The 20,836-nt window shown below is 49.6% G+C and overlaps 1 protein-coding gene across 6 annotated transcripts in view; it reads left to right on the top strand.

The window, feature by feature from the left end:
* The first annotated feature begins 52 nt into the window (after nt 1–52).
* RNFT2 (ring finger protein, transmembrane 2) overlaps nt 53–20,836 on the top strand; it is a 98,735-nt gene continuing 77,951 nt past the window's right edge. For 5 of the 6 annotated variants that reach the window (XM_046025383.1, XM_046025382.1, XM_046025384.1 and 2 more), the window contains exons 1-7: nt 164–579; nt 1,736–1,905; nt 2,419–2,477; nt 7,665–8,143; nt 8,516–8,592; nt 11,644–11,744; nt 14,381–14,534. In XM_046025383.1, the coding sequence (XP_045881339.1) occupies nt 1,882–1,905; nt 2,419–2,477; nt 7,665–8,143; nt 8,516–8,592; nt 11,644–11,744; nt 14,381–14,534 (894 nt within the window). In that variant the 5' untranslated portion in view covers nt 164–579; nt 1,736–1,881. The other variant, XM_046025379.1, reaches the window with a different exon arrangement.

The raw sequence follows: 20,836 nt of genomic DNA, 5'->3' as shown, positions 1-20,836 counted from the left end.
CCGCTCTCCTAGCGCCGCGCTAAGGCCACCTGAGAGAGAACCCGAAGAGAGGCCGGAAGCACTCGGAAGTCACGTGCTCCCCGGGCCTCGCGAGTGATTGGCTTGGAAGGACGTGAATGATGCTGCTGTGATTGCTGAATTGTCTGGGCAGGTAAAACGAGAACGCGTTTTTTTCCTTCGGGGACAGTCCGCGTAGTCTCCTGTCCTTGCAGTCCGAGGGCGTTTTGTGCTGAACGTGGGTTGCAGGAATGCTCGCGGCTTTGTTCCTCAAGTGCACCTGCCGGCAGGAGATGCTCTCGCCAGCTTTTCCGTGCAGCCCTGTAACGGCCTGGGGGCGCAACTTAAAACAAAGCGTGCATTGAGAAGTCTCAGGGTAATTCTTCACAGGGAGGTAGTACGATGAATGGAGCAGAGGGTTAAGAGGCGTTTCAGTTAGTCATTCGGATGCATCCCACGTACAAAATTTTATTCCAGAATTCAGTATTGGAATAATTACGTATGGCCTGCTTCCAAGAGTGAATCTGAAGCCCCTCGAAATGGAGCATCTGAAGTAGAATCTTGGGCGTGTGATTTAGGAAGGTGTGTCAAATTTGGGATTTGTGTTTTGGGGATGCTGTATTTTATTTTCCCCAAGGATTTGCAAGTGATGGGGAATCACTGGGAGGGGCCATTAAGGTGACATTGCTTGTTCTTGAAAAATATTTACATAACTAACTTTCTTTCATATGTTCAGGTGGTGCTACTGACCCGTTTCTTAGCTGAGTTTCCAAAAAAGAGAGGGTTAGCCAGTGAAGTGTCTCTCATCAGTGGTCCTGCTAACACGAGAGCTGTCCCTTGAAGAAGGTGGTCAGGATTAGGAAATCATTCAACAACCAATTATGATGTTCTCAGCTAAAATATACCATATTTGGTTCTGATACAAAAAAAAAAATTCAAGGTTAAACCTATTCGTGGAAAGTCTACAGCTTTTATTTTTCTAGGGTGAAAGGTCAGGGAGGGAGAAAGGAATATACAAAAAATTAACTGAGATCCCAAGATAAATATTGAATAAATATCCGAATATTTATTTGTTGAATGCAACTCTGTGCTAGGCAGTTCTGGATGCTGAGGTACCCGGGTGAGCCAGACATAGGATCCCTGCTTTTGTGGCATTTACATTCTTACGGGGGACAGATCATAAATAAGCAAACATGAAAGTAAATAAGTTTTATAAAGAAGATAAAATAGGGCAATATGTGGTGAGTCAGGAAGATGAGAGGAAAAGGCCTCTGGAAGGAAGTGACATTTGACCTGAGGAGGTTAGACAGAAGGAAAAGCACTGAAGGAATCAAGAAGAGCAAGTACAAAGACCCTGAGGCAGGGACAAGCCTGCCTGTTTGAAAAACAAAAAGGCCAGTGTGCCTGGTGGGGAGAGGGGAGAGGAAGAGTAGGGGGAAATGAGATTGGAAACCTGTAGGCCATAAGCAAAATTTGGATTTTATTCTGGGTGCAATGGGAATCCATTAGAGGGCCTCACACATGTTTTCTGTATTCCCCAATCAGGATTCAGAGTTTGATAACAGGACAAAATACGTTAAGACAATATCCTCAGAAGTCCTAAAGAGGGATCAGTGAGAGGCTCCAGAGATAGGGAGCAGACAGAACCATATGCTTAAAACTACCCATGATGCCCTAAGACATTCTCAGGTTCAAGCCATTCCACGGACTGTTCCCTTAAGTGTTCTCTTCCCTCCAGGGTTTGGAGTCTGGCAAGCTCTGGTGACCTGTGCATCCTTCTGAAGAGGACCGAGAGGCCCGCCATCGCTGAACTCTAGGGGTCACAACCCCATCAGAACCCTGCAGGTCCCGCTCAGACATCATCAACATGGAGTTCTGAAGTCCATGTGGCTCCTAACGGTGAACCAGGTGACATGTCTCCATAGAAGTCACATCCCTTTTACCATCATATTACATGTGAGGGATGGAAGGTGGCTTTGGGTTTCAGTCACACCACACCCCCCAACCCCCCAATTTAACAGATGGGGAATCTGAGGCCGCAGGGAGGTTGCTGATTTGTCCAAGGTCACACAGCACGTTAGGAGCAGCGTCAGTGCTGAAGCCATGTCTCGTACTTCCATCCTCCAGCACCTGCCTGCTCTACATTTCACAGCCTCCTCTCACAAGAGGACGTCTTCCTCCGCCTCTGGGTCTCAACGTCCTTGTCTGCAAAATGGGGTGATAACACTTTCCTCCCTGGGATTGAATGTTGAATTAAGGATTGAGTTGGATGACCTAGAAGATGCAAGTTGAGTTTGCAGCATGTCAGAGTTCTGGGGATGCGAAGTAGGAGTAATAGTACTTGTTTACAGTTGCCTTGGCAATCCGACCGGCAATGGGAATGTTGAGAGACTCTGGCTCATGCCATGTGTTGACTTTCAGGTCTTAAGGAAAATGCAGAGACGCCACAGCAGTAACACGGATAACGGTCCACCTGAAAGGTAGGTACAACTTCTCCTGGTTTCGTTCTGTGTGGAGGCTCTGGATTTCAGGTGGTCTGGGGTAACCCAAATCTGAGTGAATAGTACCTACCTTTCAGGGTTACTTGTGAGATGAGCAAGGGAGGTCTGGTTGGAAACTGCTTTGCCCAGTGATGGCACGTATTTCTCAATATAGCAGCTTGCTGTTGCTTTAGGGTAATTTCCAAAGCCTGAGGGACAGGGGATGCACTTGGCTCATTGCATCAGTGATCGTTCCCATAGATTTTTAACTTACAGAGGTGAGTGAGTGAGGACACGCCGAGAGAAGGTTTTTGTTATTTACCTAACATTTATGTAACATAAATGTTACTTACGTTTCCCAAGGGGGCAGGGCACACCTTACCAGGAAGGTAACCACAGTCAGGAGGCAGAAAGAGACAAGGAGTAAGCATAGGCCACAGCTTTTATTAGCAGATGCCAAATAGACAAATAGAAAAATCTATGAAAGCACTCAAGAGCTAGCATTACTGTCTAGTGAAGTCCGAGAGACTCCACACCATGCAGATGTGTTCTCACGTTAACACTCTCCACCTGTGATGCACACACATCCCAGGAGGGGGAGCTGAACTTCTCACCTTCACATCCCATGGGGGAGGGGGTGCTGCAAGCCCAAGGTTGACGACGAGGTCATAGTGTGTCTACCAGTCCCATTAAGACTGAGTTTTGCAGGGCGCCTGGGTGGCTCAGTGGGTTAAAGCCTCTGCCTTCGGCTCAGGTCATGATCCAGGGTCTTGGGATCAAGCCCCACATCCGGCTTTCTGCTCAGCGGGAAGCCTGCCTCCCCCTCTCTCTCTGCCTGCCTCTCTGCCTACTTGTGATCTCTGTCTGTCAAATAAATAAATTAAAAAAAAAAAAAAAAAAAGACTGAGTTTTGCATCATCATCCCTGCCTGTTCTACGAGGAAGAGCATTGGCCTTTTAAGTCAGAGGACGCTTAGCCAAAAATCCCAGCTTAGCCATTTCCTACCTGCAGTGCCTTTGGCGAGTGACTCCACCCCTGGACCTCAGTTTCTCCCCTGATAAAATCCATAATAAAACTCAGGGTTGTTGATGAATGAGCATGAAAATGCACATACACGGCCTCTGGCTTTTAATAAGCGTTCCTCTTGGAGCTTCTCTAGCCTCTGAAGACAGAATCGCCGTCTGCTCTTGAGTGAACCATGAGGTCTTGGTGAGCAGAGACTGCAGCAGAAAAATAATGGCCACCGTGTATTGCGTGCTGACCCTGCACCCCCCTCACACTAGCCTGATGAGGCCGGGGCTATTTTTTTACTGCTCTTTTTATGGTTGAGGAAACTGAGGCTGAGAGAGGGGAAGTAAGTTGCTTGAAGTCACACAGCCAGGAAGCAACAGGCTGAGATTCAGGCCCACCCCATCCCCACCCTCCAACCCCCCCCGCATAGTTCAAGCTTTGTGTCCCCACATTATGACTGCATCCTATCTGGGTCGATCCTCTTCTCCTGGGCTGCCTCGAATTCTAGCCCTGAAATGGTTAATTTGGAAGCACCGCCTCGGTCCTCCAAGGAATATGCTTTCCCATTTAGGCTGAAATCTCAGCTGAATACTGAGGAGGGGCCCAGGGAAGGGAGGCCAGCTATAAAAAGCCCTTTGGTGGGTTGAGTCTTTGATGGTTGCTCTAGAGGCCCCCTGAGCCCAGTAAGCTCCATGCTGGTGAGCTCAGGGGGCCAGAAAGGATTCCCAGGGCCCATTGGCAGAGAGAGGCTGGCCCCTAGGTGGGTCAGCGTGGGCACCTGCTAGGACTCCTGCTTTCTGAGCTCAGTTTCTTCAAGTGCAGAAAAAGCTCACAGCCCCTTGAGGGTCACAGCCATGGTGTCTGTTGTTGTTGTTACTAATATTATTTTTATTGTTATCCCAAGCCCAAGGGAGTAGGACCATACATCTCGTGGGTTTGGGGAGCCAGCAGGGATAGGCCATGGGGAGGGAGAATGGGTAGCCATCTCTAAGCTCCCTCCCTTGCACCAGGTTTATGATCATTTCTTCCCAGGTCAAGTTTATGGAGCTAGAGAACCCAACCCTGAGATTTCTCCAGGCCAGCATTTCCCCTGCTGGGTTTCACAAGTGTCCTCTAAGACGGTAATAGGTTTCCCACAGAATAAAAGAGTCCCATGGTCAGATAAGGTTGAAAAATACTAAATGTCAACAAAATTAATTTTTTTCTTCAGTTGCAGGCCTTCTCAGTGCTTTTAATAAGTCCATTCATTCATTCTTTCAAATAGTATTTATTGACCATGCTGTGTGTGCCTGGTGCATTGTGCTGGGCAGGAGAGAGACAGTAGGAACAAATAATTGTGATCTTTGACCTCTTGGAGCAAGGCCCAGGCTAACGTGCTGTTCTCGGTGCTGACTGAATATTAGAATCACCTAGAGGGATCTCATGAACTGAAGATGTCAAGGCCCACCCCCAAAGATTTTGATTCAGTTGGTTAACACTGGGTCTTAGGCACCTGTATTTTTCAGAAGCTCCCCTGAGTGATTATGATGTGCTTCCAGGGTTGAGGGCCACAGGTAGGCAGTGAAATGACACTTGGGGTCAGTACCAGGCAGTGGGTCAGGGTAGAGTGAAAGCACTGTCATTATCTGGGAGGTAGGAAGGACACCACCAAGCAGGAGAAATTTTAGCTGCAATCTGATGAATGAGCATAGGTGACCCAGGTGGGATGGGCTGGGGGTGGGAAGACATCCCAGTATCTGTGCAAAGACCCTGCAGTAGGAAGCCCTTGGGCAGGGAGAACAAGGCACAGGATGACATTGGAGTTTGGATCCAGGACATCTGACAGTTTTGTCTCTCTGAGCCTCGGTTTTTTAATCTGTAAAATGGGAATGATATTCGTCCCAGTGGAAGCCCTTGGGCAGGGAGAACAAAGCACAGGATGACATTGGAGTTTGGATCCAGGGCATCTGACAGTTTTGTCTCTCTGAGCCTCGGTTTTTTAATCTGTAAAATGGGAATGATATTCGTCCCAATGGATAGTGTTTCTGTGAGCCTGCAGAAGGAAGTTTAGAATGGGAAGCGCTTTTAGTGGGACAGTGAAATAATCAAATACGTGTTTTTTTAAATGATCCTGGTCTCTGAGTAAAGATTATACAGTCTAGTGTAACGCACTTGGATGAAAGCTAGCACACGTTTACTGACTACCTACTGCGTGCCCCAGGTTGTGGGGACCACAGAGGATGGCTGGAACTCATCTCTCACATCAGTAAGGCCCTGACGTATTTTAAGTACCCTAGGGGTCTGGGAGGTGCCTTGGGGGCGAGCGAGGGGAGGAGGCTCTCTGCTCCTCCCCCTGATAGGCTCCTCCCCCAACAGGTATGACAGGTGCACACCTAGCAAATCAGTTCTTGTTTCCACATCGTGCTCCCATTTGAAAAGGGGGCAAGCCCAAGAGAGATGACCTCCAGACCTCCTGGGTGTGGTGCTCATGGCAGAGCATACCTGGTTTGGGGCTCTCCATTCTCGTAGGGGTAATTCTGGGCTCTCTGCTCCTCCAGCAACATCTCTCAGAGAGCCACAGAACCCTTAGCCAGGTGCCAGTACAGGAGGCCATGCTTGGAACCAGAGAAGGCAGTTGGCGCTGGGGGTCCCTCTAGAAAGATTTGAGGTCATCGTTCCCATGAATTGAGCACCTGCTCTGGGCTGGGTACACTGAAAAGGCTGTGCTAAATTCGATCATGCAGGAATTCTGTGTAGGAATGGGGCTTCTACCATCTTCAGGTGAGAAAAGTGAGTGCCGGATTGCTAAGGCCCCTAGAAAGCATGGAGTTGGGGTTTAAATGTGGGCTCTGCTGTGGAGTCTTCCTTTTTTTTTTTTTTTTAATTTTATTTATTTATTTGACACAGAGAGAGGGATCACAAGTAGGCCGAGAGGTAGACAGAGAGAGAGGGGGAAGCAGGCTCCCCGCTGAGCAGAGAGCACGATGTGGGGCTCGATCCCAGGACCCTGGAATCATGACCTGAGCTGAAGGCAGAGGCTTAACCCTCTGAGCCACCCAGGCAGCCCTCTTCTTGATATTATTATCTGCTGCCCTCCAAATATCAGCTGTGACCAAGGCAGGGCTCTCTTGGAAACTGGGAGTCACCGAACATTCCAGGGCCAGGGTCCCTGGGTTCCTGAGGTTATTCTAGAATCATAGAATCTGTGCTGGCTTTTCAGTAGAGTAGAGTGGTAAAGAAAGCAGGCTCTGGGGGCGCCTGGGTGGCTCAGTGGGTTAAAGCTTCTGCCTTCAGCTTGGGTCATGATCCTGGGGTCCTGGGATTGAGCCCCATGTCAGGCTCTCTGCTCAGCGGGGAGCCTGCTTCCTCCTCTCTCTCTGCCTGCCTCTCTGCCTACTTATGATCTCAAATAAATAAATAAATAATAATAATAAATTAAATCTTTAAAAAAAAAAAAGAAAGAAAGAAAGCAGGCTCTGGAGTTAAAGTTGAGTTTCTCCTGCCCTGTCCCTTACTGGCTGTGTGACTCAGGATGTGTTACTTTCTCTGTGCCTCAGTTTCTTGATCTGTAAGATGGGGCTGTATTAGTACCTAACTCACAGGGTTGATGGGAGGGTGTCATGATTCAATCAATGGGAAGCTGTTAGAAAAGTATCTGGCACACGGTAAATTCTCCATGAAGATTATGACCCTGTTGTTGGTGCTCCCTGTCTCAGTTTGCCAGGCCTTCTGTGACAAGATACTGCACCCTGGGTGAGTTAAAAGTTAGCCATTTATCATGTCATTATTCCCGAGGCTGAAGTCCAAGATAAAGGTGTGGGCGGGGTCGGTTTCTTCTGAAACCTTTCTCCTTGGTTTGTGGATGGCTGCCTCCTTTCCCTGCGTCCTCACGTGATCATCTTTCTGTGTGTGTCCCTGTCCTAATCTCTTCTTGTAAAGGCACTAGACGTATTAGATCAGGACCTACCCTAAAGCCCTCCTTTTAACTTAATCACCCACTGTAAGGACCTCATCTTCAAATACAGTTGCTTTTCTGAGGTCCAGGGGTTAGGGCTTCAACATAGGAATTTGGGGGGGGGGTGCAGTTCAGCCTGCATCAATACTGGCATGTTATTTGCCCCCCCCCCATCCTGCACTGGGGTGCCGGCTTTCTCTCCCTACTGACTTGATGGGGCTCTCTTTTCCCTCCTGGCCCAGAAATCGCAGCCAAGCGCTCAGCTCTGAGGCAAGCGTGGATGAAGGCGGTGTCTTTGAAAGTCTGAAGGCAGAGTCGGCCTCCCCACCCGCGCTCTTCTCAGGTCTCCCTGGTCTCCCAGCGGGCAGCCTGCCAACCACCCCATTCCCATCCAGCCTGGTGCTGGGGGCTTCGGCCGGAGGCGGAGACGTGTTCATCCAGATGCCTGCATCCAGGGAGGAGGCCGGAGGCCGGGGCGAGGGGGGCGCCTACCACCACCGCCAGCCCCACCACCACTTCCACCACAGCGGCCACCGCGGGAGCTCGCTGCTGCAGCACGTGGGTGGGGACCACCGTGCCCACTCGGATGAGGGGGGCGACGAGCAGCCAGGGACGCCTGCCCCTGCCCTGTCCGAGCTGAAGGCCGTGGTCTGCTGGCTCCAGAAAGGGCTGCCCTTCATCCTGATCCTCCTGGCCAAAGTGTGCTTCCAGCACAAGCTCGGTGAGTCTGGGCGTGGGGGGATCGCAGGTGTGGCAGCCTGGGGCTTCACCTGTCAGGTCGGGAGCCCTTCATCCCACAGGCCAGGGCAGGGTTGTAGAGGCCATGGTACCCAGTGCTTAACAGTGTGGGATTCCAAGTCAGACCTGGTCGGGCAGCTGTGTGACCTGGGACAAGTCACTCACCTTCTCTGAGCCTGTGGCATCCTCTGTCCAGTGGGGGTTGTCGTTGGCCCTGCAGAAACTTCCTTTGCTGCTTGGTTGGCACGAAGGAATAGAGGGTGGTGACTTGGTGATGTTGCACACGGTGCCTGGTAAACTGGGGCCGGGCCTGAGGAGTCTGAGAGGATGGCGGCAGGCCTCTTCTGTCCCGCAGGCATTGCCGTGTGCATCGGGATGGCCAGCACCTTCGCCTACGCCAACTCCACGCTTCGAGAACAGGTCTCTCTGAAGGTGAGTCACCCGGCGAACCGGTCTAGGCACCTGTCACACGTGACCACAGACCCCATGGCTTAAAACAGTACAGATTTACTCCCTGGTAGTTCTGTTGACCAGAAGTCCGAAGTGGGTCTTTCCAGGGGACGGTCTGCTGTCAAAATGACTACTCTTTTGGGAGGGTTCAAAGGAGATTACCTTGCCTTGCCTTTTCCAGGTTCTAGAGGTCACCCACAATTCTTTGGCTCGTGGCCCCTTGCCGCCCCCTCCGAGCCCACAGCGTCACACCTCTACGTCCACCTGTCTGTCCGTAGTCACATCTCCTTGGGAACTTTCCCCTCTGTGTCCACTTCTGCTTTTAGGGACTCTTGAGATTACACTGGGCCCAGCTGGAAAATCCAGGAGTCTCCCCATCTCAAAGTTAGCTGATTAGCCGTCTAAATTCCACTAACATAGCCACAGGTGATAGGGACTAGTGATAGGGACTAGGATGGGGCCGTCCCCAGGAGGCGACTCTTCCGCCTGCCACTTCTGGGCAGATCCCCAGTTGCGCTGTCCTTCTCCCGCACCCTCCCAACAGCAGTGTCTCCCCCATGTGCCCGCAGCACCCTTATCCGCCTGGCCACTCCCACAGTTGAGGCCGTCCTGCCGATGCTGCGGGTCCACCAGCTTCACCATCCAGCATCACCGCCATTGCCCCAGATTCCCATCTAATCTCCGCGCGGCACTAACCAGGCCAAGCACACAACTGGGCGGCCGGCAGAGCTCATCTTGCAGATTTGTCTCAGCAGCCCAGGAAGGAGGCAGAATCATTCTTAGCTCATTTTCCCAATGAGGAAGCAGTGGCTCAGAGACACTAAGTGCCTTGTGTATGAGGTCACACGGTCCGTGAACGTGGTGGTGTCAGGCTGTCAACCCGGGCCTCAGGCCCACAGGCTGTGTTCACCCCCAGCTGAAATCCCAGCTCCTCTGGCCCCCAGCATACAGGCCCTAGGATGGGTTACCTTGGTGATCTCAGTCTCCAGTACCACCCTGGAAAGTGAACCATTCACACCAACTTCATACATACATAGAGGGGGGTCACATGAGATAGTGTTAGGAGGCCTTTAGCCCAGGGCCTGGCATACAGGAAACATTTAATTGAGCTACTTTTAACGTCTATGCCTTCTACTGTGCATGTGATCCCCTAACAGCCACCATGCTCTCTGGTCCTTCTCTCCGTCATTCTCTGGTGCTTTCTTCAAACCATCTGGGCCTCTGTGAGACACAGAAGGCAGCTCAGTCTCCCATTGACACTCGAGCACATTGAGGTCCAGGGCTGGACCTGGAACCACAGGTTCTTCTTGACCCTCAGTCTCATCTTCTTCATACAGACTCCTTTCTGCTGTTATTAGAACAGCAGTCTGAACAGTACCATGGTAGGACACTTTGGGGGGCTCTCTCTCAAATACAGCAACATCCAAATGGTGCCTTAGCTTAAATTTTAGGGATCAGAGGATGCCTCTATCCGTGGATAGGTGTTGTAGGTAGGAATCCTTGAACCCTGTGAAGACACAGCTGATGTTTTGCCTGTCTATACACGTTTTCCGTGAAAGAGATTCTGCATGACCCTTAGTAAGTTTAGAAATATCAGCTTACTGCTGAAGAACCCTCCCCTTTTGTTCTTCAGAGTCTGGCTTCTCAGGGCATTGCTAATTCTCCGTATTCCACCTCTGGTTTGGATTTACAGGGGGATTAAGCTGGAATCCATTATTTATTGGAGTAAGAAGGGCTGCTGAGTAGATCATTCACTTGGATAAGAGCGGTTGCTTGGTTGGAGGTGGTTTCTAGGGTCATTAACCTTGACCGCTCCTGGAATAACGGGTGGATGGAGATGCATTTATTTTGTCTACCCTATGGAAATGCGCTCTGTAACCATGCGCGAGGCACTGAGCTGTGTCTGGAGACAGTGGAGCATTTACCAAAACCGCAGGAAAGGTTACACTGAGAAAGTTATGACCTCATCTCATTCCAGCAATGCAGCTGCCCTGATCCAGGAAAGGATGAGTTTTTGGGAATCAGCAGCACAGGGGTCGGTGTGAGTCTCCCAGACTACATAGACAGGAGCACACCCTGCCCGGCCCCTCCTCTATAAATTCCCTGGGACGGCTCTCAGTCTGAGAAGCTGCGGGGAAACAGGAAACCAAGAAGGTTTTCCAGGTTGGCTTCCTGGGGACTACTCAGAAATGAGGCTGGAGAAAGAAATAGGGTTGGTTTGGGGAAAGACTTTGTTGGCCACGTGTGTGAGCTTGAACTGAGCCCTGTGACCGTGGCCCTGCGTTGAACGGTCAGGCCAGGATAATAACCCCGAGGTCCAGGCTAGAAAAAGGGAGAGGAGAATTGGCCAGCCTATAGGTCTGAATTGACTGCTGGGTTGTGTAGTCTGAATCCTAGATCCTGCCATTTGGTGAGTCTGAAACATGAGCCCATACCAGACTGAAAGTTTGCGTTTTTGGATTTTCCTTCAGCCTTAGCAGAACTCTTGTTTTCAAGTGAGGATACTGAGGCTTAACACAGTGCCCTTGAGCAAGAAGTGTTTCCCTGCTCTGTGTGTCCCCAGTCCTTACAGATTTCCTTACAGGAACAGTGAACCAACATTGACTGCATGCAGGCCCCGTTCTAAGAATTTCTTGTGAAGCGGTTCTCACAACTCTAATGGAGTCCCACTGTGTACCCATTTTACAGATGAGGAGAAGGAAACACAGAGAGTTTCAGTAACTTGCCCAGCCCTGCGGTTACAGATCAAGTATTTGAACCCAGGCTGTCTGGCTCCAGAATCCATGCTAACCGTAGAGCCTTCCTGCTTTTTCACGTAGCAGGTTCCACATTTCTGTCACCTTCTCTGGGACCACCCCTTGGGCTCCAATGGGATGGGAAGATACCAGTGCCCTTCCCTTCACCATCAGCCCCATTTCTTCTAAACCTTTAAGAAAGGGAAAGTGGCCACTTGTCAGAGAACATTCTGGAATGTTTTGCGATGTGCACCTCTGACATTGCAGTATCCCTACAAGTCTCTTGCTTTGTCTCCAGGAGAAGAGGTCGGTGCTGGTCATCTTGTGGATCTTGGCCTTTCTGGCGGGGAACACCCTGTATGTGCTCTATACCTTCAGTTCCCAACAGCTGTACAACAGGTGAGTGGGCAGGGGGTCTGACCTGTGGTGGGAAGGTGGGGGGTTCTTTGCTCGGCTTGGGGCACACAGCTCCTTTACTTGAGAACGATGCAGGGGCTCTGTGTCATCTAAGTTTTCAATACCCTCCTGTACATATATATATATATATACATATATATATATATATATACATATATATATATATATACATATATATATATATATATACATATATATATATATATATATATATATATATATATATGTATATATATATATATATGCGTGCTGGAGCAAAGCTCTCTAGTGGAAATACACCGCAAGCCACGTGTGTGATTTATGATTCCTAGTAACCATGCAGTGGGTAGGTGGGAGAGGATTGACCAGGGAAGGCCTGTAGGACTAGGCTGAAACTCCAGCCAGGCTTCCAAATCATGTCTGTCTCTTTTAAAAATGGACTTTGAGGAATGGGCAGTTTCTCCGCTTTCTGGGACCCCTCCATAAAAGCAGTTTGGGGAGTTAATTCTAAGGCATCAAGACACATCGCACACACTGCATTATTGTCTAGCCCAGAATATCAAGGTCCTGGTGGGTGGAGGGTGGAGGAGGTAGCGTTTCCCGGAAACACGGATGAATTCCCAGCTCATGCCATTCTCTGGGCATGATCACATTCGCAGGCTTAGACCTCTGTGCCCCCATCGAACCAGGGCTGTGCCAAACTGGCAGCACAGAAAGAGAGAAGCTTGGGAGAAAAGCAACACAGTTGAGCCCCTTTCCGTAATAATGTCATCGGTCTCGAGTGTGTGTGTAAGTGATACCCATAGCCATTATCTTATTTTACCCTTCAGTGACCCAGCAGGGTATTGCTGGCCCCATTTCACAGGTGAGGAAACTGTGGCTTCATGAAGCTTTTCCTAATGAGCCTTAGTCCTGATAGGCAGTCTTTGACAGTGAGGTTGAATCTTCCTAGGATTTGAAATCTGATGACCAGCATCCTTCCACTTATCAGCTTTGTGCCCTTTGGCAAATAATGGAAAAATCCTTATGCCAGTTTCCTCATTGTGAAACCGGGACCAGGTGATTCTTGCCTTATCCACCTGACGGGCTAATTATTTGGAAAGCCAGATGTTATAATACAGAAAAAGTACTGGGTAAACTGAAACCCGGATATACCATAATCCTCTCACAATTAATACTCTTCTTTCATGATGAATTAAAGTCCATTAAAGTTAATAGTGAACGTTAAAAACAAGTAGTCTTGGGCACCTGGGTAGTGCAGTTTGTTCAGCATCTGACTCTTAGTTTCTGCTCGCATCGTGATCTCAGGGTCCTGGGATCAAGCCCCATGTCAGGCTCTGCCCTGGGTGTGGAGTCTGCTTAAGATTCTCTGCCCTTTTCCCCGCCATGCGTGTGTGTCATAATTCATGCTCTCTCTCTCTCTCTCAAATAAATAAATGAGATCTTCAAAAAAAAAAAAAAAAAGAAGGAAGTGGACTTAGCAATCAATCTGCAAAAACACTTTGGCCCTCTAAGAGCAAAAACGGGGGGGAAAAAACCTAAAATGGTGAACTACAACCCAGACAGGTGAGTCCAACACCAGCTGGTGTCTGTGATGAAAGTGGGAGGCAGATGTTCATTGTACTGCCGTCACAGGAGTGTAAGAGAGAAGCAGAACCCACCAGCCCGGGGTCCCAGGGTAGGACGGGAGCGAGACAAAGGGTGCGCAGAGCTGCCAGCCTCTCCCTGAGTTATGGCATGGATGACCACTCCAACCTGGAGGCTAGGCATCCTCCAGAGCCAAGACTAGAATGTGAAAGGACATGGACGGTATCAGGAGATGTGTATAATATATATCTTATATATATCGTATTTTATATAATAAGAGAGCCCAGTTTGTGCTATTTCTTGCCAGCCCAGCAGAATAGGTCAGAAGCATTCAGAAAGCATCCATGCTGGGCTATGTGCACTGTTCCTTGCTTTACGGGGGTCAGAGAGGTCTTGGAGTGGCCTTCGCTCAGAACCTCAAATCCAACAGGAGGAAAAGCAAGTGGACCAGTGCAGTTTGGGTGCTGGTTCCTATCCTGGCTCTCATTCCAGTCCAAGAGCCGTGGGCGGGTGACTATACCTCTTGGTGCTCTAGTTTCTCGAGCTCAGATGGGAATAATCATAGCACCTGCCTCATCGGGTCTTTGGGAAAATGAAATGAGTTAAGACATGTAAAGTCTGTAGGATTGGCCAGCAATGATGTAAACAGCCAAGATATCCTAGCTATTATGTTATTATTATGAATACTAACTATAGCCAGGACAAGCCAGGTCCACATCCACCTGTGTCCCTTAGTATTTGGGGACCTTACGTATGTTACTTTATCTTTCTGTGCCTCTGTTTCCTCATCACAAAATGGGGTCGTAACAGTACCTACCTCCTAGAGCTGCTGTTACTTTCACTGCTCCATGGCAGGTCTATAGTACATCTGTTATCTCAGCACATTAGTATCAGATTCAGGAACAGGACACAAATGTCTGATTCCCAGTTCGGGGCCCTGTCTACAGATACTTACAAGGCTCCCAGAATGGATAGAAGGAGCCGCCAAGGGCCAGGGATCCTAAGTGAGCGTCTGGACTCTCTGAACCATCTCTCCCCCACCCCTCCACCAGCCTCATATTCCTGAAGCCCAACCTGGAGACGCTGGACTTCTTCGACCTGCTGTGGATCGTGGGCATTGCTGACTTTGTGCTGAAGTATGCCACCATCGCCCTCAAGTGCCTCGTCGTGGCCCTGCCCAAGATCATCCTGGCCGTCAAGTCCAAGGTAGGCACTGGCTGTGGCCACAGATAGCCCCAGTCACGCCGATCATATGGGGGACTTGGGGCACCTTAAGAGTAGGTGTGGGCGGAGCTGATGCCACCATATGAAATAAACAGAGACTGTCACCCACCGCTTATCGTTCCCCGAGTCCGAGCGTGTTCTTTGTTTTCACCACCATGCTCTACTCGGCAAGGGCACTTCTTCTTTTTTTTTTTTTTTTAAGATTTTATTTATTTATTATTTGTCAGAGAGAAAGAGCGCGTGCGCAGCGCACAAGCAGGCAGAGTGGCAGGCAGAGGCAGAGGGAGAAGCAGGCTCCCTGCTGAGTCCTGATATGGGACTCAGTCCCAGGACCCTGGGATCTTGACCTGAGCGGAAGGCAGAGGCTTAACCGACTGAGCCACCCAGGTCTCCCTGCAAGGGCACTTCTGACTTTCATTGCTCCAAACTGCCCTTCTTGCGATTTTCATCTAAATGTCACCTGAGAAAGGAAGAAAGCATGTTGACCTTACCTGGGTCCTGCTTCTCCCAGGGAAGGATGGCTGTCTTAGGTTTCAACTCTTTGTGACTTTAGGAGTGTTGTTTTTTAAAGGGAAGGGTACTGAGGCTCAGAAGAAACAAACTCCATGATCGATTAGGGATGTCTGCCACAGCACAGGCTGGGGTGTGGTGGCAGGAGTGCTTTGCCCAGGAAAGGCCTGCAGGCAGGTGTTGTAGTAGGTAACTTGCAATTACGGGGACTGGGCAGAGTCGGGAAAAGACATCATCTTTAAGGGTTAATTAATGCCAGTGCCTTTGTGAGAAGACTCGAAGCAGGGAATCTGGGCAGAGGGAGATGCACTCAAAAATTTCTGAAGACTCCTGCTTTCCATTCTCTAAAAGAGGCCATCTTTTCAACTTCAGAAAGCCCAGAATTCATCACAGGCCCTGGCTGGCAGGAGAGCAGGTTGGAACTGGCTGTCCATTTTGAGAGCCCAAAGCCATTGGCCAAGTGCATCAAAAAAACATTGCTGTGTCCCGTCTTTACTCACACACTCAATACTTCTGATACCACATGTGTGGGTTTCCCCACACGTCAGGCAATGCTCTGACCCCAGCTCAGCGTCCTAGAGTTCAACTCAATCCTGACCCTATCTGCCTGGACATAGGATCCCATCCCACACGTGAAGGGCTTAGTCCCACAAGACTGTCCCCACCCCACTTTAGGTACCAACTGCCAGGCCAGACTGTCACCTGTGCTCTAACTGGTTATCAATCAGGGTTCCCCAACCCACTCCTTGGGCCCAGACATTTGCTAGAATAGCTCACAGAACTCAGGGAAACACTTACTTTCATTTACCTGCTTATGGTATCATAAAGGATACGATAAAGAATATTGAGGAATAGCCAGATGAGGCACATAAGGTGAGGTCCAGAAGGGTCCTGGGCACAGGCGTTTCTGTCCCCATGGAGTTGGGGTGCAGCACCCCCCTAGCTTGTGGACATGTTCACCAACCGCAGAGTTCTCAGAACCCTGCACGACTGGAATGTTTATGGAGGCCATATCACATAGGCGTGATTGATCATTACATTTCCACCCCCTCTCCCATCTCTGCAATAAGGGAGGTAGGGCTGAAAGTCCTAAGCTTCTATCACGATGTGGTTTTTCTGGTGACCAGCCCCCCTCCAGGAGCCTACCAGGAATCACCTCATTAGAACCAAAGATACTCCAGGAAATTCCAAGGGATTTAGGAGCTCATTGTCAGCAACCAGAGGGGGAGACCAGTAGAGATATTTCTTCTTATTTCACATCAGGGCAGTCTGAGTCTGATTTTGCCCCTCCACGTCTCACTTTCACTACCCTCTGCATGGTTTATTCAGTTGAACCAAAAATCTAGGCTAGGGTGGTTGCCTTAGATGAAGTCATAGGTCTGATGCCCAGAGGCAGGACCAGGGAGTCTAAAATGGCATAAAGACAGAAAAGAGACCTGGAGAAAAAAGAAGGGCGACAACAGACCTCAGCAAGTCCTGAGATGCCTCCTCACTTGCCTTTCCAAAACTATCATCACCATTGACCTCCGCCCCCTGAGCTCACGCCAAGTACCAGGTCGGCAGCAGGGATTTGACAGTGGGAAGCAGCGTGGCCCGATGGTTAGACATGTGGACTTTAGCATCGGGCACATCAGCATTCAGGCCCAGCTATACCCCTTCTTAGCTATGTGACCTTGGGTGGATTACTTAGCCTCTCGTGCTTCAGTTTCCCCATCTGTAAAATGGGGATAATCATTGTGCTGGATGTCTTCCTGTGGCCCCTCCAGATACACTGTACACACTGTCCTTTCCCACCCTGCTCTCTGCCCTGGAGGCTGACCCGGGTGAACTGTACAGATGGGTCCCTACAGCCCCTGGCTTCCAGCTGGGTTCCGCCAATGTGAAGCCTGAAGGGGGAATTCCTCTCGTGATTGAGTCTACAACAGCTATAACAAACTGCCCCATACATTTGTTGTCTTGTGGTTCTGGAGGTCAGAATTCCAAAATGGGCTTCACTGGGCTAACATCAGGTGCTGGCAGGGCTATGTTCTTCCTGCGTCCTCAGAACTGGTAATGGCAAGTTGAGTCCTTCTCTCTTTTTTCTCTCTGACCTCTGCTTCTTTCCCACCTCTCTAACCTGAAACTCCTGCCTCCATCTCATGAGGACCATTTCGATGACACTGAACCCACCCAGAGAACCCAGGGTAATCTCCCCCGTCCCAAGATCTTTAACTTAGGCACAACTGCTAAATCCTCTTTGCTGGGGAAGGTGACATTCACAGCTTTGGGGGATCAGGATGGGGACGTCTTTCTGGTCGGTGCTGTTCTAAGTGCTGTACACACATAAGCTCATTGAGTCTGCACCACCCCATGGACTAGGGACTGTTATTTCTACCATCCCCTTTCACAGACGTGGGAAACAGCTCTGAACACACAGGTCCCACCGTGGGCAGCCCCCCACAGACAGCTTCCTGTCGGGGGCTAGTAATTGTGCCCTCTTCTCACCCCTTCCAACCTAGGGGGATAATAACTCCCTGCCTGTGGAAGTTTCTCTACCCCCGGTTGCCTTCCCTAAACCCTGCCCACATCTGTATAAAGAATAGATGTATGAAACTCTTTTTCAATGAATAAACAGCCAAAAGATTTAAACCCCCTTCACCGAAGATCTACCAGTAGCATATAGGTCCCTGAAAAAATGCTCGGCCTCATCAGTCTCTACGAATGAAAACCACAGTGAGATGCCACGCACGTGGGTGATGGTGGCCAAGGTGGAAAGGCCAGACCACACCACATACCACGTGTGGGCAGAGCTGCGGGAGAGCCGGAACTCATGCGCTTCCGGTGGGAGTGTCGGTGGTACCATCCTCTTTGGAAGCCAGTTTGGCAGCTTTTTAAAAGGTGAAAGATACACCTGCTGTAGGATCTGGCCCTCCCACCCATAGACGTCCACCCAGGAGGAGTGATAGCTCACGTCCTTCTGAAGACTTGTGTGTGAATGTTCATACAGCTTTATTTGTAATATCCGTAAACCGGAAATCACCCAAATTTCCGTGAATAGGTGAACAGAGAAACAAATTTTGGTGTCTGCATGCCACAAAATACAACTCAGCCATGTAAAGGGATAAACTACAGTTGACCCTTGAATGACACGGGCTTGAGCCGCAAGAATCCACTTACACACGAAGTTTTTCTGATAAATACGGCACAGGATTGTTAACATATTTTCTCTTATTACTTTCTTTTTTTTTTAAAGAGTTTATTTATTTGACAGAGAGAAGGGGGATGCATAAGCAGGGGAGTAGCAGGCAGAGTGAGAGGGAGAAGCAGGCTCCCTGCTGAGCAGAGAGCCCTAGGCGGGACTCAATCCTGGAACCCTGGGATCATGACCTGAGCTGAAGGCACACTTAACCGTATGAGCCACCCCAGCGCCCCTCCTTACGATTGTCTTAACATTTTCTTTTCTCTAGCTTCCCGTGTTGTAAGAATGCAGTGTAGAATACATACAACATAAAAAATATGTGTTAATCGACTTTATGTTACTGGTAAACCTTCTGGTCAACAGTAAGCTTTTAGTAAAGTTTTCGGGGCGTCAAAAGTTCTATGCAGATTTTTGATGGCACAGAAGTCAGTGCTCCTGATGCCGACATCATCCAAGGGTCAACTGAATTGATACAAACAACATAAGCGGATCTTAAAATAGTCACCCGTTATGCTAAGTGGAAGAAAACGTACTCCAAAGAAGTGCGCCTAGTCTAGGAAATGGAAGGTGACAGAAAGCAGATCAGGGCTTGCAATTCCTGGGGCTGAGAGATACATTCACTGCTTGACTGTGGTGGTGGTTTCCCAGGGGTGGGGGTAACAAGCTTCTCAAATTGCACACTTTAAGAGGAGGGGCTGCTGCTGCGTCTACACCGGCCTCAGTCCGAGCTCCTCTCCAGCCTGGGCTGCTGTGGTCAGGGGGTGGCCCCAACTGCTTGTCCTTGGGGCCTCCACTCAAAAGTCCCTTCTAGATCCCTGAACCTTCTCCTTCATAGCACTGTGACATTTTGGGATTACCTGTTTGTGTGATTATTAGGTTCACTTCCGTCTTCCCACATACAGAACATCCGTTTTGTCACCTGTAAGACCTAGCATGGCAGGGTGCGCGGAGTAGGGCTCTGTAAACAGATGGGTGAGTGACATGGCGGAAAAACTGGAGTCTCACGCAGCCCCTGCCCCATGCCTTTTGGTTGATTATCTCCAGACAGAAATAAGATGGGAAAACTTTTCAGTGTCCACTGAGGGCAAGAGATGTGAACCCAGCCACCTGAGGAAACTAGCTCAGCATCGACTGCCTGGAATAATAATAAGATCTCACAATTATTGAGCACCAACTGTGTACCTGAAACTTCTGTGCTAAGAGCACTTCGTGCATGAATTACCTTATGTGGCCCCTTGCTCTTCCTGTTAGGTGGGTTACCGTTACTTGCCTTGATGGATAGGAGAAGGAGGTTGAGGGGACAGATGGCTTCTCGAGGCCCCCGGCTGTTACCACTTTGTGCTGGAGCTGGGCTTCCCACCCAGGGCCTCCCAGCTTCAGGGCCCGTGCTGTACCTCAAAGTGGATATGGGAGAAGAGTAAGGAAAACAGGTGGTTAATGGTTACTCATCACCTAGTACAATCTGGTTCTTGCTAGATTCTTTGCCATGTCCTGACTCCCTTCAGGCACTCATCAGCCCTCTGAGAGGGAATTCGTTACTGCCTCTTTCTAGATAGAAAAGTCAGTGTCAGGCGCCTGGGTGGCTCAGTGGGTTAAAGCCTCTGCCTTCGGCTCAGGCCATGATCCCAGGGTCCTGGGATCGAGCCCCACATTGGGCTCTCTGCTCCGCAGGGAGCCTGCTTCCCCCTCTCTCTCTGCTTGCCTCTCTCCTAGTTGTGATCTCTCTCTCTGTCAAATAAATTAAATATTTAAAAAGAAAAGAAAAGAAAAGTCAGTGTCGGCGTCCTATGGCTGCTGTAACAAATCGCTGTGTGCATCCAGTTCCTTAAAAGCACAGAAATTTGTTTTCTTATAGTTCCAGAGGCCAGAAGTCCAAAGTTAGCGTCACGGGGCTGGAATCAAGGTTGTCAGCAGGGCAGCACTCCTTCCAGATGGTAGGGGAGGATCCATTCCTTGCCTTCTCCAGCCTCTGGTAGCTGCTGGTGTTTTTAGCTTCTGGCCTCATCATTCCAGTCTCTGCCTTTGTGGCCACGTAGCCTTCTCTGAATATGAAGTGTCCCTCTCCCTGTCTCTTATAAGGATACAGGTGATTGCCTATAGGGTCCTGGATAATCCAGGATGTTCTCCTCATGCCAAGAGTCTTAATCATTTCTTCAAAGACCTCCCCCTTCCAGATAAGGTCACATTCGCAGGTTCTAGGGAACAGGGTCTTTGGCCATTTCTTCACTGACTGTCCTGAGACAGAATGAGGTATGAGATGCCCAACCAGTCAGTTATAGAATCAGAGTAAGAATCCATGTCTTCTAACTCCCAAGGCTGTGGCCACTGCAGGAGATCACCTGCCAGGCACTGAACAGACCACAGGCCAGAGCTCCTGGGCCTCTCCTGACCCTACCACATTCTAGCCATGGGGCTTTGGGTGAGTCATTTTGTGTCCCTGAATACATTGCATCCTGTGGAAAATTGAGATGTTAACAAAACCTTGCTTGAGAGACTGCAAAGATAAAAAGACTTAATAGATATGGGATGAAACAGGGGGCGGGTTGGTCATTGCCTGGAGAGGAGGCAGACAAGGCTTTGCAGCCCCCCGCCGCTG

Source organism: Meles meles, chromosome 12, assembly GCF_922984935.1.
Source record: "Meles meles chromosome 12, mMelMel3.1 paternal haplotype, whole genome shotgun sequence".
Classification (NCBI taxonomy): domain Eukaryota; kingdom Metazoa; phylum Chordata; class Mammalia; order Carnivora; family Mustelidae; genus Meles; species Meles meles.
The sequence above is the reverse complement of the archived record's forward strand: the minus strand, read 5'-3'. Positions and strand labels throughout refer to the sequence as shown.